The 26604-nt window shown below is 51.3% G+C and overlaps 2 protein-coding genes across 2 annotated transcripts; one reads left to right on the top strand and one right to left on the bottom strand.

Annotated features, from left to right (window-relative positions):
- Positions 1-9282: 9282 nt before the first annotated feature.
- LOC136302420 (NAD(P)(+)--arginine ADP-ribosyltransferase 2-like) lies at positions 9283-10935 on the top strand. The gene is made up of 2 exons (XM_066205938.1): positions 9283-10018; positions 10659-10935. The coding sequence occupies exons 1-2, from the start codon at positions 9283-9285 to the stop codon at positions 10742-10744; spliced, it is 822 nt and encodes a 273-aa protein (XP_066062035.1). The 3' UTR covers positions 10745-10935.
- A 3647-nt stretch (positions 10936-14582) lies between these two features.
- Positions 14583-16805, bottom strand: LOC136302778 (NAD(P)(+)--arginine ADP-ribosyltransferase 2-like). The gene is made up of 3 exons (XM_066206354.1): positions 16716-16805; positions 15346-16109; positions 14583-14690 (listed from the first exon to the last, which is right to left on the bottom strand). Exons 2-3 carry the CDS (start codon positions 16073-16075, stop codon positions 14605-14607), a joined length of 816 nt encoding a protein of 271 aa, XP_066062451.1. The 5' UTR covers positions 16076-16109; positions 16716-16805; the 3' UTR covers positions 14583-14604.
- Positions 16806-26604: the final 9799 nt, after the last annotated feature.

Genomic DNA, 26604 nt, shown 5'->3' with positions numbered 1-26604 from the left:
GAAACACTGCCGGGGATTCCTGGCAAATGGATTTTCTGAGCCACCACGCCAACAAGGGTTCAGGTATCTCCTGGTGTTGGTGGATCCCTTTTCTGGGGTCCAGAACTTCTCCTGCTGCACCAACAGGGCCGGGGAAGCCACCCAGGCACTCCCCAAGGAGATCATTGGCAGGTTCGGGGTGACATCTACAGGGATGTCATCTGATAGGGGACCACATTTGGTATGTGAGGTGTGACAGCAACTGAGTGAGCAGTGGGGAGTGGGGCTGAGGGGCACTGGGGGGCACATGGGACGGTGGGATTTGGGTTCTGGGGAGGGCGGTGAGAAATAAAAGAGAGAAGAGAAAGTTCAGCTCCCCTGAGGGTGCTGAATAGAACTTAAAGATGAAGTAGCAGAAGAAACATCAAAGGATGTAAAAGTGTGGGCACAGCAGAGGAAATGCACCTGGAAGTCGTGGAGAAAGAGATAAAGGGAACAACAGCGAGTTCCCGTTTTGGCAAGTTCTGTAACGCAGAAGGAGCAGCGCCAACCCAGAGCAAAAGTTCCCAGCTAGGTCATCTGGGATCTTGGGGCACTCAGTGAAAACCACACCCATTTTTATTACTGTCCATGATAATAAAATTATTTTCTAATTTCCTGACTCCGTCATCTATCAGCTGCCGTTCTCCCATTTTGTTCAGACAAAACAATTCCTCTCTAGGAATGAAGCTCAAGGACACCTCACTGTCCCAGGCCCCGAAAAGTATAAACAAAGGAGAGTTCAGGCATTAGCGAACTGGGGGAATATGACTTCATTGCCTGAAGCTGTAATTGGAGGATTAACCCCTGATATGCAAACAGACCAAACCTATAACTGTATGAAAAACTCCAGACCATTGTCCATCTCGGGTGGAGCCTCTCGGAGGCTTTTCCCATCCCCAGGTGTGTCTATTGAAGGCTTTGAATAAATCCCCGCTTTTATTCTCGTAATCGTGTCTGGCCTCTGCTCCAGGCAGCCACTCCAAGGCATCCTATAAATATACAAATATACTGCACCTTCCCTGTGCCTCCGCCAATGGGGAAAGGAAGAGGGCAACGTATGGCTGAGAGTTTGGGATAAAAGGAAGCTGCGTCCTCTGAAACGTCGAGAGAGAAACCCCATGGTGGTATGGCAGTGGAAACTCTGTCCCTGTATTCGAATAAAGTTTCAAGGCCTTTTTGTGGACACTTGGCTTTCCATAGAGTGGCTTTTCCCCACAAACTGAAAATGCTCGGTAGGGCTTAAAGACTTATCAGCAAAAATGATAAAAAGTCATAAAAGTGTTAACACAGGACAATAAACATGGCTTGAACCGTGAGAAAGAGATAAAGGGAACTCCAGTGTGGGTTTTGGACAAGTTCTGTAACAGAGAAGGAGCAGAGACTGCCGAAAGTGAAAGTTTGAGGTGAGGTCATCTGAGGTATTGGGGCACTCAGTGAAAATGACCTGTCAGATCCCTTCTTCGGAACTCTCCAGGACAAGAAGAGGATTTATGGAGAGAGGTGGAGCCATGCCAATTATTTCCTGGAGAAGTGCTTTTTCTGTGTTTGATAGGAGGCCCATTTTAATGAATATTTATAATTATGATGGAGAAGACATAGTGAGGAGGGATAGAGGACTGTGGGAGTGTCGTGGGGGCTGAGGGCTTTTTCTTTCCTTTTCTTTCCTTGTTACCAGTGGAATTTTTTCCCATTTTGTTGCTTAGAAGCACCGTTGGCTGTGTGCGTGAGACTGGGAGGGGAGGGGAAACTCGCTCACTTGATCCGAGCCTTCGGAGAGGAGCGGTATAGCCGCGGCTTGGGGAATGGAACTCACTCCTGCTGCAGAAGTCCAGCTCGGTGTGGGGTGAGCCCCTGCTCCTGGGAGCAGCCACTGAACTGAGACCTTGTGATCTCCTGCCTCACTAAAGAGTGGCCTCTTGCCATGCTGGAAGCAGGATCATTGTTGTCCTGCCTTCCTGCTGCTTCTTCAGCACTGCTCCCAGTATTTCGCTACTCTGTAGCCTGCAACCCCTGCCTGCAGAGACCTCCCGCATTCTCAGCTCTGGGGTTTCTGATCCAGCTCTTCCCATCTCGGCCCAGCTGCCATCATTGCGTGCTCCCCGAGCCCGCCCCACAGCGCCCCCTGCAGCTGCAGGGGGATCATCGCACCTGCCCCGCCCACCGGGAGCCACCAGTGCCTCTGCTGGCCGTGCCCGGAACTGCAACAAAGGGGAAAGTGTAGCGCTCAGGGAAGCTGTTACTCTGTTCCTCATTCTGTTTATAATTAATGCTGTGGTTGCTGTTGTTTGTTTGCCTTGTTAGACACACTAGTAAAGAACTGTTATTCCTATCCCCATATCTCTGCCTGACAGCCTTTTAATTTTCTAAATCATATTAATTTGGATGAAGGCGGTTTGAATTCTCCATTCCAAGGAAGACCCTGCCCCTCCCTAGAAGACACCTCTCTTTTAAACCCAGACATGCAGTTATCGGTTTGGTCTATTCACATATCAGTGGTTAATCCTCCAATTACAGCTTCAAGTAATGAAGTCATAGTCTGCCTGTTTGCTCACACCCCAAAACACTTTTGTTTACACTTTTCAGGGCCTGAGACAGTGAGATATCCTTGAGTTTCAGCCTAGAGAGGAATTGTTTTGTCTGAATAAAACGGGAGAACAGCAGCTGACAGGTGGGAGAGTTGTAGAGCTACACACTAATGCAGTACAGGATTTGAAAAAGTTAAAAGCAAAATCCTACGGCAGCTTATACACAGGGCTGAGGTTCCCTGTCAGCTGTGTCTCCTCTTGAGGCTGCACAGCCCCAGCTCTTGCAGCCTTGCCTCAGGAGACGGGATGCTCCAGTCCCTTCATCTCCTCACAACCCGTGCTGGACCTGCTGCAGCATCTCCATGGCCCTCCTGTGCTGAGGAGCGTAGAGCTGGACATGGCACTGGGCAGAGCTGGGCATGGCACTGAGAGCACACGGGTGTGCATGGGAAGGGTTCCTCCATGAGGGGCTGTGGAGGGGATCTGGGATCAGCCCAGGAAGGGGGAGGTAGATTTTTCTAGAAGACCTCTGGACACACCCTGGGATGATGATCCCAAATCCTGGGGTCATTCCTGGACTCCCCTCAGAGCTCCAGGACAACAATTCCACTCCCATGGTAGTCTCATGTCCTCAAACATTGGTGTCCTCCCAGCCCCCCAGGACATTGATTCAAATTCTGGGGTCAATCTGTATTCCCCCAGAAGTGCCCCCCCATGACCCCAATCCCACTCTCACAATCCCCGCTCCAGCCCCCACTTCTGTGTCGCCCCCACTGTCGTCCCTGTGCCCACCAGCCCCATAACTCCACTCGCAGTTTCGTGTCCCTTCCTCCCCTGGATGTCACCCCATCCTCAGTGCCCCACCCACCCCAACTCCCAATCCCAGTCCTGTGTTTACACTTCCTGTGTCCCCCCAGTGGTCCCCAGGACCTCAGTGCTGCTCCCAGACCTCTGCAGACCTCTTGTGACCACAGGTCTTTCATGAACCTCACCCAAATTCCTAAAGCCAAACCCTCACCCCCAGCCGAGTGTCCCCCAGGGCCCCATCCCAGACCTGAATTCACTCCCTGTCCTGTGACCCATTTCAGTGTCACCCAAAGACCCTAACCCAAATCTGGAGGTCAACCCCTGCCCCCACAATGTCACATTGGGGCCCCTATGGCCACACTCCACAATCCCAGTCCCATGGACCCCCCCAAGTGTCCCCAGTGACCCCCCAGCCCCAGATACCGAAATGGGCCAGAATGAACTCCCAGACACAACTGGAGGGATCACAAAGCTGGAATTCTTGATCAGCTTGGACTCACAGCATATCTCTCCTGGTCCTGCAGCTCAGGGGGGATTTTGCCATAGGGAATTTATCCATTGTAATTATAAATATTCATTGAAGTGGGCTTCTTAGGTAATACAGATACATCAGTTTGTCTGGAAATAATTTGCATGGCTCTGTCTCTTTTTGGATGTTCTTTTCTGGTACTGGAGGGTCATCCAGAGGGGTTTCTGGGTGTGGTTTTCACTGGGTGCCCCAATATCCCTGATGACCTTTCCGGGAACTTCTGCTTTGTGCCTCACTGGCCTTGGAGGTCACCCAAGTCACCCGGGATCGGTGGCGCACATGGATCTGGCTCCGCTCCACCGGGACCTTCAGCAAATACAACTGCGAGTGGCTGTGGGGGGAAAAAGAGGGGGGTGAGGGGTCCATGGGGATGGGGGGGTTGAAAGGGATCAGGGGTTTCAGGGGTAGAGGGGGGCCGTAAGGAGGGTTCAGGTGGGAGGGAGGACCATGGGGGGTGGGGATCGGGGGGTGAGCAGGGCCATGGGGGGAGCGAGGGGGTCGCAGGGGGCCATAACATGGGGTTAGGCGTGACAGGAGAGATGGGGGCCAAGGGCGGGGGGAGGGCTAGGGGTGACCAGTGGCCGGGGGTGCAGGGGGGGGATTGGTGGTCAGGGAGGGTCATGGGGAATCTATCCAACCTAATTATACATATTCTTTAAATTGGGCTTCGTAGCTAACACAAAACCAGCACTTTTTCCATAAATAATTTGCGAGAGTCTACCTGATTCAGGAAATAATTTTTATTGTCCTGGAGAGTCATAAAAATAGAGTTTCTGGGGGTCATTTTCCCTGGGTGCCCCCATATCTCAGATGGCCTCAACTCAAACTTCTGCTTTTGGCAGGGGCTGCTCATTCTGTGTTTCAGAACTTGTCAGAAACCACACTGGAGTTCCCTTTATGAGTTTCTCCACTGGTTCAAGTTACGTTAATCATCCTGTGTAAATATTTTTATATTCTTTTATCATTTTTGCTGATAAGTCTGTAAGCCCTACCCAGCACCTTCAGCATGTGGGGAAAGCCAGGCTATGGAAAGCCAAGAGTCCACAAAACAGCCTTGAAACTTTATTTGAGTACAGGGACAGAGTTTCCACAGTCAGACCCCCATCTGGTTTCTCTCTCGAGGGTTTGGAGGACACAGCCTCCTTTTATCCCAAACTCTCAGTCGCACCTTTCCCACTTCCTTTGCCCATCAGCTGAATGGGGCTGCTGGGAAGGTGCAGCCTTCCCAAACCACCTATCCCATATCCCCCTCGAACTGGTCATATTCCCCCAAAGTTCAGAATTTTAGGCTGTCTGGGTTATGCAATAGGCTTTGTGGGGATCTATTTCTCCCATTACCGTAAAGTTCAGGAGTTCAAACTTTCTGGTCAAACCACGAGGGTTCTGTGAAAAGCTTCATTTCTGTAGAGAAATCTAGACCCATTTTGAAGACATTGACAACCATTTCTCCTGAAGACCCCAACCCACTGAGTTGTTTTTCAAAGACATCACCACCCATCTTTCCAATCCAATTATTCCCTGTGAGGGTGGTGAGGCCCTGGCACGGGTTGCCCAGAGGAGCTGTGGCTGCCCGCTCCCTGCCCGTGTCCAAGGCCAGGCTGGGGGTCCTGGAGCAGCCCGGGCCGGGGGAAGATGTCCCTGCCCATGGCAGGGCTGGCACCGGACGGGCTTTAAGGTGGCTCCATCCCAAACCATTGCAGAGCCCTGGGGCAGGGATGGGGCGGAGGCTTGGCAGTCTCCCCCACCTTCTGAGCCAGTACTCCTATGGGTCTGACCCACACTTCTGAGGGTCCAGCCTGGCAGAAACGTGGCTATAATAATGAGCGAGACAGCTTGATCAAGAGTGCCTTGAAAAATCAAAAAGGTTTTAATAAAGAATACAAAAAACAAAACAACAAAGCCGAGCACAGCACAGAGACAAACTCCTTGCTTGCTACAGCACCTCGAAAAGGCATGGAGTTCCTTTGTTCTCTCTCTTTAGTACTTAACAGCTCAGGTGGGCTTCTTGGTCCTTGGCCCAATGAGTGTAGCAACAGTCTTTAAGTTACATTCTCAGAGTCCAATTCACACTTCTGGGCTCGCTCCAAGCCAATTATGAGGAGAAATCCACAGAATCTTCTAGCTAAACTTCTTAACATGTCAAAAGGTGAAGTGAGATTCTTTCCCTATTTGGAAGCACCTGCTAGAGGTGAAGAGATTGACCAAAGACTTCCAGAGCCCGGTGCTATCACTGGTGCATAAAATGACCCAAGGGCTTTGTTAAAGTCAGGAAATCCCATGGGACATGCAGACATTAGGGCCATCTTTCAGTTACAGAACTCATGTCCGTCCTCAGGAGTCCAAATCAAAGCTCATTCTGGGGCCTCCTTTATGGGGGAGACTTCAGGAGACCTGTGGGGTGCAAAACAATTCAACATCAGCCAGGCTTGGCCTGGGTGCCTGTGAGCCGGAGCAGTGACTGCTCTCCTTATCCAAGAGGCCAAGAAATCCAGTTTGGGACAAAAGCTTATGGTATGTGCTCTGCTCACCATAACTGCAAGAAGATGCAGATCAAAGGAAGGAGCTCGCAGTGTTACAAAGAGCTCTGGAATTGGCAGCAGGAAAAAGAGAAAACAGAGGGACTCGCCATCTGCTTTGAGCATTGCTCATGCCCATGGAGCCATATGGAAGGAAAGAGGTCTATTGACAGCATAAAGATGTCTGATTAAATATAAAAAAGAAATATTGCCCGTCCTTGGTGCCACCCAGCAGCCCAAAGAAGTGGCCATACCACAATCCAGGGCACACCACCTTGGGGATTGCCAAATCTGTGTGGGAAATAGACTTGCCGCATGAGATAAAAATAAATTAAAAGAGGGAAATAAATAAAAAAATAAAAAAGGGAAATAAAGCAGCACAAGAGGTTCCACAAAAAAGCAACCTGGTGTTAATTCCTGAAAAAGGAATTTCACTGCCAGGGAGGAGGCATAGATGGAGTTGGGCAGATTGAGAATTGGCAGCTTATCTAAAAGTCCACAGTAGAGAGGGTAAGTGGGTGGGTGAGCTGTAACTGCCAATAACCAGGTCAGGCCCACCCCAACCGATGCTGCCATTTGTAAAGGAGAAAAGCCCCAGCAAACCTCTGGGGAATCGATGGGATGGGGACTGCTCTGCGGCCTCAGATACTCGGTGTCCGTAGGACAGAATTGTCAGGTCTGGCACAGAACAATGCCCAGTGTGTTTGAAACAGAACCCTGTGAATTCAAACCCATCAGCTGCAGGGATCACTGAAAGAGGAAACACTGCCGGGGATTCCTGGCAAATGGATTTTCTGAGCCACCACGCCAACAAGGGTTCAGGTATCTCCTGGTGTTGGTGGATCCCTTGTTTAGGGTCCAGAACTTCTCCTGCTGCACCAACAGGGCCGGGGAAGTCACCCAGGCACTCCCCAAGGAGATCATTGGCAGGTTCGGGGTGACATCTACAGGGATGTCATCTGATAGGGGACCACATTTGGTGTGTGAGGTGTGACAGCAACTGAGTGAGCAGATGGGAGTGGGACTGGGGGGCACTGGGGGGAGATGGGACCATGGGATTGGGGACCTGGGGGTGAGAAATGTTATAAATGCATATTATAAAGTTGGCTTTTTGCAAATATTAAAGTGTATACTATGGGTATAATTGTACTGTATAATGTTGTATTAATAGAGTTTAGAAAGGTGATGCACGTATTTTTTGATTGTAACATAGTGTCAACAGTTAAAAGAGTAGGTTTTTTTTCTCTTTGTAATATCTAAACTGACCAAACCAGAAGATACAGAGAGAGAGAATCCTTCTGCATTCCTGAAACTGATAAGATCTGGACAGCGGTGAAACAAAAGCTACGAGAGAGAATTCATTGATCTTCTGGTATCAGAAAAACTACCAGGCACCAACAAGGACTTTATCTGATAAAATGCTACTTTGGTACAATGGGGCGAGTTTCAAAGGATGTTGGGGCCAAAAAATCCAAGGGAACATCTGGACTCAAAGGAATGTTTGAAAAAAATGCATATGTAAAAGGTTAATCCTTAAAAACAAGGATTTTGAAGGAGTGAGTGTGCTTTTCTGGCACCCACGGCCGAGATACCTCTGCTTTTCTGTCTCATAAACTGTCTATTTTAATTATTTTTTATTAAACTTATAAATTTTTCTAAGAGAGTGAAACTCGTTTTTCACAGAAATAAGACACACAATGGAAAGTTTCACTTCTCCTGAGGATGCTGGTTAGGGCTTAAAGACTGACGAGCATAAAACATCAAAGGATTAAACAGTGTGGATACAGCAGGGCAAAGGTGGCTGGAACCTGTGGAGAAAGTGACAAAGGGAACTCCAGTGACGGTTTTTTCCTCAACTTTTGTAACACAGAAGGAGCAGCTCCTGCCAAAAGCAAAAGTTCAAGGTAAGATCATCTGGGATACTGGGGCACCCACTGAAAATGACCCCCAGAAATTACATTTTTATGACTCTCCAGAACAATAAACATTATATATTGAAAGAGGCAGTGCCATGCAAATTATTTACGGGAAAAGTGCTGGTTTTGTATTAGCTAAGAAGCCCCTTTTAATGAATATGTATAAATTGGATGGATAAATACCCTGCGGCAAAGTCCCCCTGAGCTGCAGGACCAGGAGAGATCTGCTGTGAGTCCCAGCGGACCAAGAATTCCGGCTTTGTGATCCCTCCAGTTCTGTCCGGGAGTTCACTTCGGTCCATTCCGGTATCAGGGTCTGGGGGGACACTGGGGACACTGAGGTGGGGACAGGGGACTGTGGGATTGGGATTGTGCTCGTGGGGGGACACTGTCACAGGACTGGGATTAGAGTCATGGGGTGCTCTAGGGGAGAGGTGGGACACGGGATGGTGGGAGTGGGATTGGGGTCCTGGGGGGTCTGGGAGGCCCTGGGAGGTAGGGTGTGGTTCTGGGATTTGGCTTGAGGTCCTGGGGCAACACTGAAGAAACTGGGGACTGGAAGTGGGGTTGGGGTCTGGAGATGGGCCGAGGGGGACACTGGGGGGCTCAGGGAGTGACTCCAGGATTTGGGTAAGGATTTTGGGGAAGCTGAGAGGATTTGTAATCATGGGAGTAGGATTGGGCTTCTGGGGGAGCCAGGAGGACATGGCACTGTGGGATTGACATTGGGGTCCATGGTGGAGTGAGAAAAGTTGGGAAGGCATAGTTGACCCCAGGATTTGGGATCAGGGAGCCCAGACATGTCCAGGGGTCTTCTGGCCAGGAGTGCCTCCCTTCCTCCTGGGCTGACCGCACTCCCCTCCCTTGTCCGTCACTGAGGAACCCTCCCTACATCCCCTCAGTGTCTCCTCCATGTCCGCTCAGTGTCCCTTAGTGTCTCACACTGCTCCTGCTGGCCTCTCTCCTCCATGGCCCCCCTGGTTGGCAACCTGGCACTGCTGGCAATGGTCATGGCCACCATGGCCATCGAGGTGATGCCCCGGTACTCCTCCACTGCCTCGGACATGGGCTGTCAACGTGCCATGACCGAGTTGTTGCCGGCCCTCAACTACTCCGAGTTCCAGAAGAACCCTCTGTTTGCCCGGGTCTGGGTGAAGGCCATGGCTGAGTGGCAGAGGTGGGGGGCCCCTGAGTCCCCTCTGTCCCCAGCCCAGGCCACCGCCATCATGGCCTACACGATGAAGGACATGTACCAGGAGTTCAACGCTGCCATGCGCGTGGCCAGGCACTCCCCCCAGGAATACCGGGACAACTTCCACTTCAAAACGCTGCATTTCCTGCTGACTCAGGCTGTGGCCACGTTGAGGGATGCTCAGAAATGGAAATGTACTGAGTTACACCAGAAGGTGTGCGGGGTCCAGTTCGAGGCAAAACATGGCGACATCGTCCATTTCGGTGAATTTCTATCAACGTTGCTGAGCGAAACATCTGGGAACTGCTCCTGGAAGGTGACGTTTCTCCATGTGTACACGTGTCAGGGTGTGGATATAGGCTTTTTCTCTGACAATTCACTAAACTGTGGGTTACTGATCCCACCCTTCGAGACCTTTGAGGTTACCCAAATCACCAAGACACGGGACAAGGCAGTGATCTACCTTCGTTCCACTGGGACCCACAGCATCAACGATTGCGAATGGCTGCAAGGTGACACCACAGGGGACAGCCTGGGGGCAAGGGGAAACCCACTGTGGCCATGGGTACACCCATGACAGGGCACAGGGGACACAGGGACACTCACTGGGCATAAGGGACAGGGGCACTCACTGAGAGTGTGGGGACAGAGACACCCAGTGCTGGGGACACCAAGGCTGGGGAGACCCATTGAGGGCATGGGCACTGGAGCAACCATGACAGGGCATAGGGATGGGGTCCCTCACATCTGGGAGGGGACAGGGACACCCCTGCCATGGGAGGACAGGGACAGGGACAGGGACAGGGACAGGGACAGGGACAGGGACAGGGACAGGGACAGGGACAGGGACAGGGACGCCCCTGTTCCAAACCTGTCCCAAACCTGTCCCTCCCCACCAAAGGCAGTGCTGTGGGGATGGGCTCTGTGTGCTGGAGGTGAGTGGGCCGGGACTCCCTGACCCATCACCACTAAGTCCACCATGACCCCCCTGACATCCCTGGCCCCTGTACCCACCCAAGCCTCCCCCAACACCCTGTCACCTGTCACCTCATGGTCCCCATCCCTCCTGCCACCCCTAACCCACCATTATGGCCATCACCAACCCTCTCTTTGTCCTCCATGGTCCCCTTGACGCCCCTCTTTGTCCCCCAGGTGGGAGCATCTCCATGGCCCCCTTCCACCTTGGAGGATTCCTCCTGGCCACCACAGTCATGGCAGTGGCCACCGGGATCCTCTGAGCCATGAGGCCACCAAGGTCACTGAGGGCACTGTGGCCACCATGATCACCAAGACCACCAGGACTCCCAGAGAAATGAGGCCACCGATTCTACCAATGCCACCATAGCCACTATGGCCACGTTGGCAGCTACTACCACCATGACGTCACTGGAGCCACCACAGCCTCTGTGACCACTGTGAAATCCAAACCCTTTGTGCAAAGCCATTCTATTAAAGATTGTTTAAAAACAATTCCATTAAAGAGCTCTGTCACAGCCAGCAAAAAGTGAAAATTTTTAAGCAGAGTTCGGGGTCACTCCCCACACCAACACTCATGGGAACGTCTCTTTCTCTTTACCTCACTCAGGATCCTTGGGGAGCCTCCCCTTCCCAAGGGAGAGACCTCACACACATTTCATTCCAAGCAGGAATATGAGAGAGGAATTTCTGTCTGACAGGGGACTGGACATTCCCAGGCTCAGGTGACAGATGGCCAGGCCCAGCTCTGCTGCTTCACCCTCAGTTGTCAGTTTGGGCTTGGTGATTTGGGCTGGTTTCAGGACAATTCAGCACCAAAATCAGCACAAGACCCCTCTCCATGCAGCCCCGGTGGCCACAAATGGAGAATTGTCCCTTGGCCACATTGCAGGCAGAGCATCCTGCCACATCCTGCACTTCAAGGGGACCTTAAAGACTGGAAATTGGGAAGTTCCAGAGGGCAAGGTCAGGTCCTGTCTCCTGGGGAGGGACAGTCCCCAGTGCCATCCCTGGCTGGGGGGACCTGCAGGAGCAGCTCTGGAGAAGGACCTGGGGGTGCTGGTGGGTGACCAGTGGAGCTGGCCGTGTGGCCTGGGGCCAGGAGGGATCCAGGGGGCATCAGGAGGAGCTGGGCCAGGAGATCAGGGAGTGATGGTGCCCCTCTGCCCTGCCCAGTGAGGCACATCAGGAGTGCTGTGTCCAGCTCTGTCCAGTGCCATTTCCAGTTCTGCCCAGTGCCGTGTCCAGTTCTGCCCAGTGCCATGCCCAGTTCTGGGCTGCTCTGGACCCAATCCTGTTCTCAGGGATGATGCTGCCTGAGCTGTGATCTTGGGCCAGGTGCCCACTCTTGATCCTTCCAGTCTGTCCCACTCTGGGATTTGGGGATTCTGGGAGTTGTGGTTTGGGAATTGCCCACTGGAGGGCAGCAGCGAGCAGCGTTAAACAGTGGCCCCTGTGCCCTCCCAGACCCCAATCCCACAGTCCCCTGTCGTCCCCCCCAAGTGTCACCAGTGTCCCCGCAGCCCCTGATACTGGAACGAGCCAGAGTGAACTCTGTGACAGAACTGGAGAGATCACAAAGCTGGAATTCCTAATCAGCTCAGATTCACCATGGATCTCTACCAGTCCTGCAGGTCAGGAGAGACTTTGCCACAGGGAATTTATCCACCAGAATCATAAATATTCGTTGAAGTGGGCCTCTTAGTTAATACAAAACACACACTTTTCCGTAAATAATGCAAATTATTTACGGGAAAAGTGATGGTTTTGTGTTAGCTAAGCCCATTTAAACTAACATGTATAATTCTGGTGGATAAATTCCCTAGGGCAAAGTCCCCCCTGACTCACAGGACCAGGAGAGATCCGCGGTGAGTCCGAGCTGATAAAAAATTCTGGCTTTGTGATCTCTCCAGTTCTTTCCGGGAGTTCACTCCAGCCTATTTCAGTATCAGGGGCTGGGGGGACCCTGGGGACACTTGGGGGATGACAGGGGACTGTGGGATTTGGGTCTGGGAGGGCGCTGGGGGTGTCTCCAGACTGGGATTGGGGTCCTGGGATGGTCCGGGGGCAGCGATGGGGGTCACAGGGCTCTGGGAGTGGCAGCGGGGTACTGGGGGACGCTAGGGGACACATGGAATGGGATCCTGGGGTCCACGGGGGATCTCATGGGACTGGGAGTGAGACTGGGCTATGGGAGGGGGACAAGGAGGACACTGGGGGACCCCAGGTCTTGGAGGGTCCTGGGGTCAGGGGGTCACTGAGAGGGGTTCAAGGTACTGAGAGAGGGATTGGGATAATAGAGGCACTGGGAAACACAGAGGGGAGGTCACAGAACCGTGAGTGTGGGATTGGGGTGCTGGGGGTCACTGTGGTTGGTGGGGGGAGAGGGTCAGGTAGTGATGTCAGGGTTTGAGTCAGGGTCCTGCGGAGGCACTGAGAAGACAACCTGTGGAGGTATACAGGACTGTGGGAGTGTGTTGGGGGCTGAGGTTTTTTTGTTTCCTTTTCTTTACTTGTTACTGGTAGAATTTTTTCCCATTGTGTTGCTAAGAAGCACTGATGGCTTGGTGCTGGAGACGGTGGGGCTGGCAGGGGAAACTGACACTCACTTGATCTGAACCTTTGGAGGAGAGCGGTGTAGCTGCGTCTTGGGGAAAGGAACTCACTCCTGCTACAGAAGTCCAGCTTGGTCCTGTTTCTTCTGGTGTGGGGTGACCCTCTGCTTCTGGGAGCAGCCACTGAACTGGGATCTTATTATCTCCTGTTGGAACCCTGGAGGCTGAAAATTTGGGGCTTTCTGTGTTAAAAGATGCTGATCCTCAAGAAAGTACCACACTTAACTTGAGACCTTGAGACAAGCCCCTAATATTGAGTGATAGCACAGGGGTTGTGGGTGTGTAGTTTGAATGGCATTATGTGATCTCACAGGGTAAAAAACTTATATTTAAGACTTTAGTATATAGTAATATGTGTGAGCCAAGACGGAGGGCTTTGGGCATTGCCAGAATCCTTCTTCTTCACCTTCTTCTTTCTTCTTCATGGGTTTAGGTAGTTTTCAGTAATTAGGTCAAAAAGGTCCACATTACTGACCTCGAGTAGTCATCACTGGGTCAAAAACATAAATAAGGGCTACCTTGGTATTGGGTGATTATCTCTCAAATAGCCTTAGACAGAGTTAGAACTCCTCCATTTTAGCTCGTTTACCTAGCATGCTAGTTGCAGCTCACGGTACATGAGACTGTAATATAGGTAAGAATTAATAAACATTCCTAGTCTGAATTTCGACATCTGCGTTTCCCAGAGTGGGACAGGCTGGAAGGACCCAGAGTGGGCACCTGACCCAAGATCCCAGCTCAAGCAACATCATCCCTGAGCACCGGATTGGGTCCAGAGCAGCCCAGAACTGGACATGGCACTGGCCAGAGCTGGACACAGCACAGGACAGAGCTGGACAGGACACTGGACAGAGCTGGACATGGCACTCCTGATGTGCCTCACTGGGCAGGGCAGAGGGGCACCATCACTCCCTGACCTCCTGGCCCAGCTCCTCCTGATGCCCCCTGGAGCCCTCCTGGCCCCAGGCCACACGGCCAGCTCCACTGGTCACCCACCAGCACCCCCAGGTCCTTCTCCAGAGCTGCTCCAGCACCTCCCCCAGCCAGGGGATGGCACTGGTGCTGAATTGGGCTAAAACCAGCCCAAACCACCAACCCCAAATGATTCCTCTCCCATATTCCTGCTTGGAATGAAATGTGTGTGAGGTTCCTCCCTTGGAAGGGGAGGGTCCCCAAGGATCCTGCGCCAGGCTGAGAGAAAGAGACGTTCCCACGAGTGTAGGTGTGGGGAGTGACCTGGAGCCCTTCTTAAGGATTGACTCTTTTTGCTGGCTGTGACAGAATTCTTTAATGGAATTGTTTTTAAACAATCTTTAATAGAACGGCTTTGTACACTGGCCTTGGTGGGCACAGTGGTCACAGTGGCTGTGGTAGCCTTGTGGCTAAAGGAGTCTTGGTGATGATGGTGGTATCAGAGGCCTTGGTGGTTATAGTGACCATGGCAGCCAGAGTGGCTGTGGTGGCCTCAGTGATGACAGTACCCGCAGTGACATTGATGGCCTTGTGGTTCAGAGGATCCCGGTGGCAACTGCCAGGGCTGTGGTGGCCAGCAGGAGTCCTCCGAGGTGAAAAGGGGCCACGGAGATACTTCCACCTGGGGGACAAAGAGGAGGGTCAGGGGGACCATGATGGGGCATCAAGGGGAGCGAGGGAGTTGGAGATGGCCATAATGAGGCGTTAGGGGTGACAGGATAGATGGGGGCCATGAGGTGACAGGTGACAGGGTGTTGGGGGGGGCATGGGGCGTTACAGTGGCCAGGGAGGTCGGGGGGGGTCATGGTTGGCTTAGAGGTGACGGGGGTCAGGGGGAGTCAGAGGTTGCCATGGGGGTGCCATGGGGGTGACAGGGGATGATAGGCGGTCCCTGGGGTTCAGGGAGTTCCATGGGGGGTCCTGGCCCACCCACGTCCAGCACACAGGGCCAACCCCACAGCACTGCCTTTGGTGGGGAGGGACAGATTTGGAACAGGGGCAGCCCTCTCCCTGGTTCCTGTCCCTGTCCCTGTCCCTGTCCCTGTTCCCTTCCAGATGAGGGAGTCCCCTTCCATATGCTCCAGTGCCCATGCCCTCAATGGGTCTCCCCAGCCTTGGTGTCCCCAGCACTGGGTGTCTCTGTCCCCACACTCTCAGTGAGTGCCCCTGCCTCCCATCCCCAGTGAGTGTCCCTGTGTCCCCTGTGCCCTGTCATGGGTGTACCCATGGCCACAGTGGGTTTCCCCTTGCCCCCAGGCTGTCACCTGTGGTGTCACCTTCCAGGTCCTCACAGTCGTTGATGCTGTAGGTTGTAGTGGAGCGGAGCTGGATCACTGCCTTGTCCCCTGCCTCGGTGACTTGGGTGACCTCAAAGGTCTCAAAGGGTGGGATCAGCACCCCCCAGTTTAGCAAATTGTCAGAGAAAAAGCTTATATTCACGCCCTGGCATGTGTACACCCGGAACAATGTCTCCTTCCCGGAGCAGTTCCCAGTTGTTTTGTTTATCGACATTGATGCGAGTTCACCGAAGCGGATGGTGTCACCACGTTTTGCCTCAAACTGGATCCCGCACACCTTCTGGAGAAAGTACTGACACTCCACATTCTGATCGGCCCCCAGGAGGGTCACGGCCTGGTTCAGCAGGAAATGCAGCGTTTTGAAGTGGAACTTCTCCCGGTATTCCTGGCGGGAGCGCCCGGCCACGTGCACAGCGGCGTTGAACTCCTGGTACATGTCCTTCATCGTGTAGGCGATGACAGCAATGGCCTGTTCTGGGGGCAGAGGGGACTCAGGGGCCCCCCGGCCCTGCCACTCAGCTGTGGCCTTCACCCAGACCCGGGCGAACAGAGGGTTCTGCTGGAACTCAGAGCGGTTGAGGGCAGACAAAAACTGGGTCATGTCGCGTCTGCAGCCCGTGCCACTGAGGTATTGCCTGGGTGTCACCTCAATGGCCACGGTGGCCATGACCATTGCCAGCAGTGCCAGGGTGTGAGCCAGGGCTGCCATGGTGGAGAGAGGCCAGCAGGAGCAGAGTGGGAAACTGGAGGACACAGAGGGGACACAGGGAGGGTTCCTCAATGAGGGATTGGTGAATGGAGCGGGGTCAGCCCAGGGGGAAGGGAGGCACTCCTGGCCAGGAGACCCCTGGACATGTCTGGGCTCCCTGATCCCAAATCCTGGGGTCAACTATGCCTTCCCAACTTTTCTCACTCCACCATGGACCCCAATGTCAATCCCACAGTGCCATGTCCTCCTGGCTCCCCCAGAAGCCCAATCCTACTCCCATGATTACAAATCCTCTCAGCTTCCCCAAAATCCTTACCCAAATCCTGGAGTCACTCCCTGAGCCCCCCAGTGTCCCCCTCGGCCCATCTCCAGACCCCAACCCCACTTCCAGTCCCCAGTTTCTTCAGTGTTGCCCCAGGACCTCAAGCCAAATCCCAGAACCACACCCTACCTCCCAGGGCCTCCCAGACCCCCCAGGACCCCAATCCCACTCCCACCATCCCGTGTCCCACCTCTCCCCTAGAGCACCCCATGACTCTAATCCCAGTCCTGTGACAGTGTCCCCCCACGAGCACAATCCCAATCCCACAGTCCCCTGTCCCCACCTCAGTGTCCCCAGTGTCCCCCCAGACCCTGATACCGGAATGGACCGAAGTGAACTCCCGGACAGAACTGGAGGGATCACAAAGCCGGAATTCTTGGTCCGCTGGGACTCACAGCAGATCTCTCCTGGTCCTGCAGCTCAGGGGGACTTTGCCGCAGGGTATTTATCCATCCAATTTATACATATTCATTAAAAGGGGCTTCTTAGCTAATACAAAACCAGCACTTTTCCCGTAAATAATTTGCATGGCACTGCCTCTTTCAATATATAATGTTTATTGTTCTGGAGAGTCATAAAAATGTAATTTCTGGGGGTCATTTTCAGTGGGTGCCCCAGTATCCCAGATGATCTTACCTTGAACTTTTGCTTTTGGCAGGAGCTGCTCCTTCTGTGTTACAAAAGTTGAGGAAAAAACCGTCACTGGAGTTCCCTTTGTCACTTTCTCCACAGGTTCCAGCCACCTTTGCCCTGCTGTATCCACACTGTTTAATCCTTTGATGTTTTATGCTCGTCAGTCTTTAAGCCCTAACCAGCATCCTCAGGAGAAGTGAAACTTTCCATTGTGTGTCTTATTTCTGTGAAAAACGAGTTTCACTCTCTTAGAAAAATTTATAAGTTTAATAAAAAATAATTAAAATAGACAGTTTATGAGACAGAAAAGCAGAGGTATCTCGGCCGTGGGTGCCAGAAAAGCACACTCACTCCTTCATAATCCTTGTTTTTAAGGATTAACCTTTTACATATGCATTTTTTTCAAACATTCCTTTGAGTCCAGATGTTCCCTTGGATTTTTTTTGGCCCCAACATCCTTTGAAACTCGCCCCATTGTACCAAAGTAGCATTTTATCAGATAAAGTCCTTGTTGGTGCCTGGTAGTTTTTCTGATACCAGAAGATCAATGAATTCTCTCTCGTAGCTTTTGTTTCACCGCTGTCCAGATCTTATCAGTTTCAGGAATGCAGAAGGATTCTCTCTCTCTGTATCTTCTGGTTTGGTCAGTTTAGATATTACAAAGAGAAAAAAAACCTACTCTTTTAACTGTTGACACTATGTTACAATCAAAAAATACGTGCATCACCTTTCTAAACTCTATTAATACAACATTATACAGTACAATTATACCCATAGTATACACTTTAATATTTGCAAAAAGCCAACTTCATAATATGCATTTATAACATTTCTCACCCCCAGGTCCCCAATCCCATGGTCCCATCTCCCCCCAGTGCCCCCCAGTCCCACTCCCCATCTGCTCACTCAGTTGCTGTCACACCTCACACACCAAATGTGGTCCCCTATCAGATGACATCCCTGTAGATGTCACCCCGAACCTGCCAATGATCTCCTTGGGGAGTACCTGGGTGACTTCCCCGGCCCTGTTGGTGCAGCAGGAGAAGTTCTGGACCCCAGAAAAAGGGATCCACCAACACCAGGAGATACCTGAACCCTTGTTGGCGTGGTGGCTCAGAAAATCCATTTGCCAGGAATCCCCGGCAGTGTTTCCTCTTTCAGTGATCCCTGCAGCTGATGGGTTTGAATTCACAGGGTTCTGTTTCAAACACATGGGGCATTGTTCTGTGCCAGACCTGACAATTCTGTCCTACGGACACCGAGTATCTGAGGCCGCAGAGCAGTCCCCATCCCATCGATTCCCCGGAGGTTTGCTGGGGCTTTTCTCCTTTACAAATGGCAGCATCGGTTGGGGTGGGCCTGACCTGGTTATTGGCAGTTACCACTTAACCCACTCACTCTTATTATTGTGGACTTTTAGATAAGCAGCCGATTTTCAATCTGCCCAACTCTATTCAGGCCTCATCTCTGGTGGCGAAATTCCTTTTTCAGGAATTAACACCAGGATGCTTTATTGCGAAACCTCTCGGGCATCTTTATTGCAAGTCTATTTCCTACACAGATTTGGCAATCCCCAAACTGCTACGCCCTAGATTGCAGTACAGCCACTTTTTTGGGCAGCTGGGTGGTATCAATGAGGGACAATATTTCTTGTTTATATTTAATCCACCCCCGGGATCTGCAATGGTTTAGGGTGGAGTCACCTTAAAGCCCGTCCGGTGCCAGCCCTGCCATGGGCAGGGACATCTTCCCCTGGCCCAGGCTGCTCCAGGACCCCCAGCCTGGCCTTGGACACGGGCAGGGACCAGGCAGTTACAGCTCCTCTGGGCAACCTGTGCCAGGGCCTCACCACCCTCACAGGGAAGGATTGGATTGGAAGGGTGGGTGGTGATGTCTTTGATAAACAATTCAGTGGGTTGGGGTCTTCAAGAGAAATGACTGTCAGTGTCTTCAAAATGGGTCTCGATGTCTCTACAGACATGAAGCTTTTCACAGAACCATCTTTGTTTAACCAGGAAGTTTGAACTCCTGAATTTTAGGGAAATGGCAGAAATGGAACCCCACAAAGTCTCTTGCATAACCCAGGCAGCCTAAAATTCTGAACTTTGGTGGAAAATGTCAGGTTCAAGGGGGATATGGCGAAGGCGGTTTGGGAAGGCTGCACCATCCCAGCAGCCCCATTCAGCTGATGGGGAAAGGAAGAGGGAAAGGTGCAATTGAGAGTTTCGGATAAAAGGAGGCTGCATCCTCTGAAGCCTCGAGACAGAAACCCCACGGGGGTCAGGCCGTGGAAACTCTGTCCCTTTATTCGAATAAAGTTTCAAGGCTGATTTGTGGACTCTTGGCTTTTCATAGTGTGGTTTTTCCTCACATGCTGAAGGTGCTGGGTAGGGCTTAAAGACTTATCAGCGAAAATTATAAAAGCATATAAAAGTATTTACACAGGACAATAAATGCAGCTCGAACCAGGGTAGAAAGAGATAAAAGGAAGTCTAGTGTGGTTTTTGACAAGTTCTGTAACACAGAATGAGCAGCCCCTGCCGAAAGTGAAAGTTTGAGTTGATGTCATCTGAGATATTGGGACACCCAGTGAAATTGACCCCCAGAAACCCCATTTTTATGACTCTCCAGGACAATAAAAATTATTTCCTGAATCACACAGAGCCTTGCAAATTATTTACGGGAATAGTGCTGGTTTTGTGTTAGCTAAGAAGGCCAATTCAAATAATATGTAAAATTAGTATGGAAAGATTCCCCCATGACCCTCCCTGACCACCAATCCCCCCCTGCACCCCCGGCCACCTGTCACCCCTAGCTCTCCCCCCGCCCTTGGCCCCCATCTCTCCTGTCACGCCTAACCCCATGTTATGGCCCCCTGTGACCCCTTAGCTGCCCCCATGGCCCTCCTGACCCTCCTGATCCCCAACCCCCAAGATCCTCTGTCCCACCTCAACCCTCCTCACGGCCCCCCTGTACCCCTGTAACCCCTGACCCCTCCCTGACCCCCCTCAACCCCAGTCACCCCCATGGACCCCTCACCCCTCCTCTTTTCCCCCCAGGTGGGAGCATCCCCAGGGTACCCCCCCCCCCCACCTCAGAGGACTCTTCCTGGCCTACACAGCCCTGTCAGTGGCCACTGGGATCCTCTGAGCTATGAACCCACCAATTTCACTGCAGGTACTGTGGTCACTGTGGCCGTGATAGCCACTCTGGCCACCACGGTCACTCTAACTATCAAGGCCACTGCGACTATCACAATCACCAAGACTCCCTGAGCCACAAGGCTACCACAGCCACTGTGACCACTGCGACCACCAAGGCTATTGTGCAATCATTTTATTAAATGATTCTGTCAAAACAATTCCACTAAAGAATTCTGTCACAGCCAGCAAAAAGACACATTTCTTAAGCAGGGCTTAAGGTCAGTCCCCACACCAACACTCGTGGGAACATCTCTTTCTCTCTACCTCACACAGGATCCCTGGGGAACCTCTCCTTCCCAAGGGAGGAACCTCAAACACATTTCATTCCAAGCAGGAATACGGGAGAGGAATCTCTGTCTGAGTGGGGACTGGACATTCCCAGGGTCACCTGATGGAGGGCCAGGCCCAGCTCTGGTGCTTCACCCTCAGTTGTCAATTTGGGCTTGGTGATCTGGGCTGATTTTGCCCAATTCAGCACCAAAATCAGCTCATGACCCCTCTCCATGCAGCCCCGATGGCCACAAATGCGGCATTGTCCCTTGGCCACATTGTAAATGGAGCATCCTGCCACATCGTGAAGTTCAGGGGGACCCTAAAACCTGGAAACGGGGACGTTCCAGAGGGCAAGGTCAGGTCCTGTCCCCTGGGGAGGGACAGTCCCCAGTGCCATGCCCAGCTCTGGGGAAGCTGTGGGTTTCTTATCTTTCCTTCTGTTAGAGCCGGGATTAAATGCTCAAGAGACAGTGTTTGTTTTCAGACTCACATGTTTATTAATTCTTATCTATAGTACAGTTTAGTAATACAGCTTGGAAGCAGGACTCAGAGTACTGCTGAACTCATTACAGAAGTAGGTGTGCCAGAGGGCTACAGGCCCCATTGAAGTCGAGGCAAGACCCTGAAGGAGGAAAACATCAGGGTGTATGTATGTTTGTGTGCAAAACAGTTCAGGCCTGTGCAAGTCTGTACTATCCCACAGTTAACCAATGTTTCTGAGAGACGTAGATCCTGTTGTTATGCTGGAAAGGTATATAGACCAGCAGTGTGTTCAATAAAATCGACTTCATGATGCAAACCATGGGGACCCCGTCTCTTCCACTGCCGTACAGTACATTCTCACAAGTGAAAAATGTCTCCACCTCTATTTCTTTCCAAGGACTTTTAAGCACAAATTTTCCAATTATGAAATGACACCTAAATTATTTTTACTCTTAATCCAATAACCTAACACCGGGGATCCGCAGTGAGGGTTTTTCTAACCAGTTACAAGATATCACCCAAACCCATGAAGAAGAAGGTGGAAGACTTAGCCTACGTCCTAAAACCTCCATCTTGCTTTCTATGTATTACTGTATTGTAAAGCCTTAAACTCGAAGCTTTCCACCATGTGATATGACACATTTCTATTCAAACTACACACCCATAATCCTAGTGCCATCACTCAATTTTGGAAGCCTCTTCCACAGCCTCAGGTCAAATGCAGTATTTTCTTGAGGGTCAGTGCCTATCAGCACAGAAATTCTAAAATTGTCAGTGCCCAGGGTTCCAACTGCTGGAGCAGCTGTGGAGAAGGACCTGGAGTTGCTGGAGGGTGTTAGACATGAGTGGAATGATGACTGGCCCTTGCAATTAGGAGATATATATTGTGTGTGTGTTAAGGGAAGTTTTGTCGAGGCTGGAATTTCTTTTGATGTGTAACTCTGTTATCGCAGGTTGGTTTTGGGCACCCGCTGTTCTCCCTATAATCCCCTTTTCCTCCCTCTCTGTCGTTGCCATGGGACAGCCCTGGTTGCCAGGATTGTCAGGGACATGTGGAGGGAGGGCGTGGACATGTGCCCCTTGCGTGGGGCAGTTGGGAATGGGGAAAGCTGTCACTGGGGAAACCTGGCATGACAACACCTGACCTCCAATCAGACTGCAAGAAGGTCTCCACCAATGGACGGCCAGGAAGAGTCAACTGGCAGACTTTGGGAGGGGCCAGGGATGTATGAGGAAAATGTTTGGATATGTGTGACTGCTATGAGTATGTATTGGGCTGATGGGACATCAGGGGTATAAAAGGCGGAGCCGCAGTTTTGTGGATGTGCCTCTGGCTGCAGCTGAGCACCCAGCGCCATCCTTTTCTCCTTATTCAATCTTTTTGTTATATTGTTGAGGTTTAATCAGCCTTTAAAACTTTAAAGTGAGTGGTCATTTCTCGCAAGTTTCCTTCCTTTTGTTCCTTTTCACTTTTAGTATTTTTTTCCCAGAATTTGCTAGGAGACACTAATGACTGGGTGCTTACGAGACGCAATGGAAGTGGCCAAGCTCAGGGAAGGAGGGCATCTGGTTGCACTTCTCTTACCTGGGAGTTTCTCTGCTGGGGCAGCTGCTGGCACTCTCCCTCTCTCAGCTTTGGAGAAGGACGGTCGGAGCTGCTGCTTGGGGAAGGGAATTTGCTGCTGCCTCCAGAGCCCAGCCCAGAGCTGCTTCTTCTGCTGTGGGGTGAGCCTCTGCTCATCAGAGCTGGCACTGAGCTGTGGCATTATTAACACCTACCCTACTAAAAATAAGGGGACCTGCCAGCATCTGCTTGGATACCCGAGATCCTGAGTGCACCTCTCCCGGCCCTGCTGGGAGCCTGGCTGCGCCGCACCATCCCCACTGCTTCCTTGGCACTGCTCTGAATTTTTGTTGTATTGTAGCCCCACACCCCATGCCTGCCGAGATGTCTTGCAGTCCCAGCTTGCTATTTCCGTGAGTCCGGCAGGTGCACTGGGATTGCTGCCCCAGGGCGTTCTGAAGCAAAGTCTCTCTTCCATCCCTTCCCATCTTGGCCAGGCCACCATGTCTGTTGAAGCAGAACAAAGACTCCACAACCAAAGTTAGTGAAGTAAATTTGCTTTACTCAGCACCCGGATGCACGAGGGTGGCTCCGCCAAAGATGAGAACAGGCGCTCTGTTGAAATGTACTTAAACTCATACAAATTAATGAAGGTTTCAATATTGCCTATACATATTCAGAACCTATATGTGCCTACTCTTGCTTCGTTTGTCACACAGCTTTTTGTAGAACTGCGCCTGTGCATTGTCTCCTGGTGGTCTCAGATGGGGGTTGCTGGATGAAGTGAAATAATCCTCCTCAGGTGTCTGTGGGATCAACCTGGTCTTTGTGCAGGCCCTCTTGGTCTCTCGACAAGAGGGTCTTAGACAGTCTCTCACTGTCCTCTTAGGCTCCTGGGCACAGTCTAAATGACAAATCCAGTTTTTTCCAGATTTGAGCACTGGTTTCTACTTATCAGTCTTAAACAAATGAGCAAGGTCCAGGTTTTATCTGGTGAAGGACTGTTTTTAACACACTTGATTGCACTGCAAATTATAATCAGTTTAAATTTAGTTATAAGTTCTCTATATCACTCCGTGCTCCCCAAGCTCACACCGCAGCGCCCCCTGCAGCCATGGGAGAATCATCACACCTGCCCTGCCCAGGAGGAGCCACCAGCCCCCCTGCAGTAGTTATTGTTTGTTTACATTGTTAGACACACCAACAGAGAACTGTTATTCCTATCCTCATATCTTTGCCTGAGAGCCCCTTAATTTCAAAATTATAATAATTTGGAGGGATGGGGTTGACATTTTCCATTCCAAGGGAGGCTCCTGCCTTCCTTAGCAGACACCTGTCTTTCAAACCAGGACAGGTGATCATCAGTACTCTGGTGGTCTTTTGGTGAAGGCTGATGGAGTCTTCCTCACGTTTGAACTTTTGACCTCTATCTTCAGCGCATGACTGACATGTTTTTAGCTACTGCCAGCTAATTTAGCTTTTTCAGTCTGACATGTTTTTAGCTAATTTTGCAGTTTGCAAGTTTCGTTAAAACTTGCTGTCTTGCTCTTGATGGCGTTCGTTGGCTCACTTGCTCCGCCATCTTGCTTTCTTTGTTATCTTGCTTGCTTTACCGGCACATCTTGTTCCAATGTCGCTTATGGTTAACCTTTTGTTACATACCACTCAGGATTCAAGGGGAACAACATTTCCACTATCAAACTTCTGAGCAGGAAAATTCACCTTGCCAGAGGTTTCCTTGCACAATGGAGACAGAAGAGCCCCGTAATTTTATTCATGAACAAAGGGAGAGGCCACTGGGAATTTCCCCACGGGGAATCTCAAATTGCTGGATGATGCAGCCTCCTTTTAATCTGAACTTCCCATCTGTATCTCCCTCTCCCATTCCCCATTGGCTGAGGTACTTGGAAGGTGCAGACTTCCCAATCCACCTACTGCACGTCCCCCTTGCTACGCACCCAGGCCTCCTATAACACAGACACATGACCATTAAAACAAGCTTTAACTCCACCCTGGGAGGGGAAATTAATATTCATAACTGTCAAGTCTTTGTTCTGCTTCTTCTTGAAGTTCAGGAATTTGGCAGGACCTCAGCTGAGCAGCAGTCTGTGTCACTGAGGAACATTTTAGGAAACTTTCTCCGAGCACTTCCTTACCTATGAGTCCCTGGCCCTATCCACCACCAGATTCACACAATCTGTTTGTAAAGACATTTCCCTCTTATTCCTCTCAGGGGTAATTAACTGGGGTGCAGAAATAGAGTTTGGTTAGGTTTAAATCCTGAATATGTGGGAATTGAGAGAATTTGGGTAAGAATGCAAATAAATGAATCTCCAAAGAAGTAAAGAGCAATCAGGAAAATGTTGTGCTGGGGGAAGATTTTTGTTTTTTCTCTTTTCTTTTCTTCTCTTCTCTTCCTTTCCTCTTCCTCTTCTCTTTTCCCATTTTTCCCCCCGGGGAAAATGGCAGTGGTGGCTTTGGTAGAGATGGTGACCTCATTTCTCTAGGGGTCATGGTGGCCTTGGTGATCATAGAGGCCATGGTGACCTTCGTTGCCTCATTGCTCAGACAATGGGCTGTGGTGGCCAGGAGGAGCCCTCGGAGGTGGGAGGGGGCCCAGAGCATGCTCCCACCAGGGAGGAAAAAGAGGGGGGTGAGGGGTTGATGGGGGTGACAGGAGTTGAGGGGGGTCAGGGAGGGGTCAGGGGTTACAGGGGTACAGGGGGACCATGAGGAGGGTTCAGGTGGGACGAAGGACCTTGGGGGGTGGGGATCAGGGGGGTCAGGAGGGCCATGGGGGGAGCGAGGGGGTCGGAGAGGGCTGAAACACTTGGTTAGGAGTGACTGGAGACATGGGGGCCAAGGGCAGGAGGAGGGTTAGGGGTGGCTGGTGGCCGGGGGTGCAGGGGGGGGATTGGTGGTCAGGGAGGGTCATGGGGGAATCTTTCTATACTAATACAAATTCTTGGGCTTTGTAGCTAACACAAAATCAGCACTTTTCCTGTAAATGATTTGCAAGGCTCAGCCTGAATCAGGGAATAATTTTTATTGTGCTGGAGAGTCAAAAAATTGAAGTTTCTGGTGGTCATTTCAACTGGGTGCCCCAATATCTCAGATGACCTGACCTCAAACTTTCAGTTTTGGCAGGCGCTGCTCCTTCTGTGTTACAGAATTTGTCAAAAACCACACTGGAGTTCCCTTTATCACTTTCTCCACTGGTTCAAGTCATGCTTATTGTCCTGTGTAAATACTTTTACACCCTTTTATCATTTTTGCTGATAAGTCTATAAGCCATACCCAGCACCATCGGCATGTGGTGAAAAGCCATGCTATCAAAAGCCAAGAGTCCACAAATCAGCCTTGAATCTGTATTTGAATAAAAGGACAGAGTTTCCACAGCCATACTGCTGTGGGGTTTCTCTCTTGAGGTTTCAGAGGATGCAGCCTCCTTTTATACCAAACTCTCGGCCTCACGTTGCCCTCTTCCTATCCCCATCATCTGGATGGGGCTGCTGGGATGGTGCAGCCTTCCTAAACCACCTACACCATATCCCCCTTGGACTGGTCATTCTTCCCCAAATTCCAGAAGTTCAGGCTGTCTGGGTTATGCAATAGACTTTGTGGGGATCCATTTCTGCCATTACCCTAAAATTCAGGACTTCAAACTTCCTGGTTAAACCAGGACAGTTCTGTGAAAAGCTTCATGTCTGCAGACATATCAAGACCCATTTAGAAGACATTGACAGCCATTTCTTCTGAAGACTTCAAACAACTGGGTTGTTTATCAAAGACATCACCACCCACCCTTCAAATAAAATGCTTCCCTGTGAGGGTGGTGAGGCCCTGGCACAGGTTGCCCAGAGGAGCTGTGGCTGCCCGCTCCCTGCCCGTGTCCAAGGCCAGGCTGGGGGTCCTGGAGCAGCCTGGGCCAGGGGAAGATGTCCCTGCCCATGGCAGGGCTGGCACCGGACGGGCTTTAAGGTGGCTCCATCCCAAACCATTGCAGAGCCCCGGGGCCGGCATGGGGCGGGGCTCGCGCTCAGCAGCGCCA

Source organism: Chamaea fasciata, unplaced genomic scaffold, assembly GCF_029207755.1.
Source record: "Chamaea fasciata isolate MVZ Bird 193981 ecotype frontalis unplaced genomic scaffold, bChaFas1.0.hap1 SCAF_1, whole genome shotgun sequence".
Lineage (NCBI taxonomy): Eukaryota > Metazoa > Chordata > Aves > Passeriformes > Sylviidae > Chamaea > Chamaea fasciata.
This window is presented reverse-complemented; position numbering and strand designations above follow the sequence as displayed.

Coding starts and splice junctions, on each gene's coding strand:
- LOC136302420 (XM_066205938.1), top strand. CDS start 9,283: ATGGCCCCCCTGGTTGGCAACCTGGCACTGCTGGCAATGGTCATGGCC. Junction 10,019..10,658: donor CGATTGCGAATGGCTGCAAG/GTGACACCACAG, acceptor TTTGTCCCCCAG/GTGGGAGCATCTCCATGGCC.
- LOC136302778 (XM_066206354.1), bottom strand. CDS start 16,075: ATGGCAGCCCTGGCTCACACCCTGGCACTGCTGGCAATGGTCATGGCC. Junction 14,691..15,345: donor CGACTGTGAGGACCTGGAAG/GTGACACCACAG, acceptor TTTGTCCCCCAG/GTGGAAGTATCTCCGTGGCC.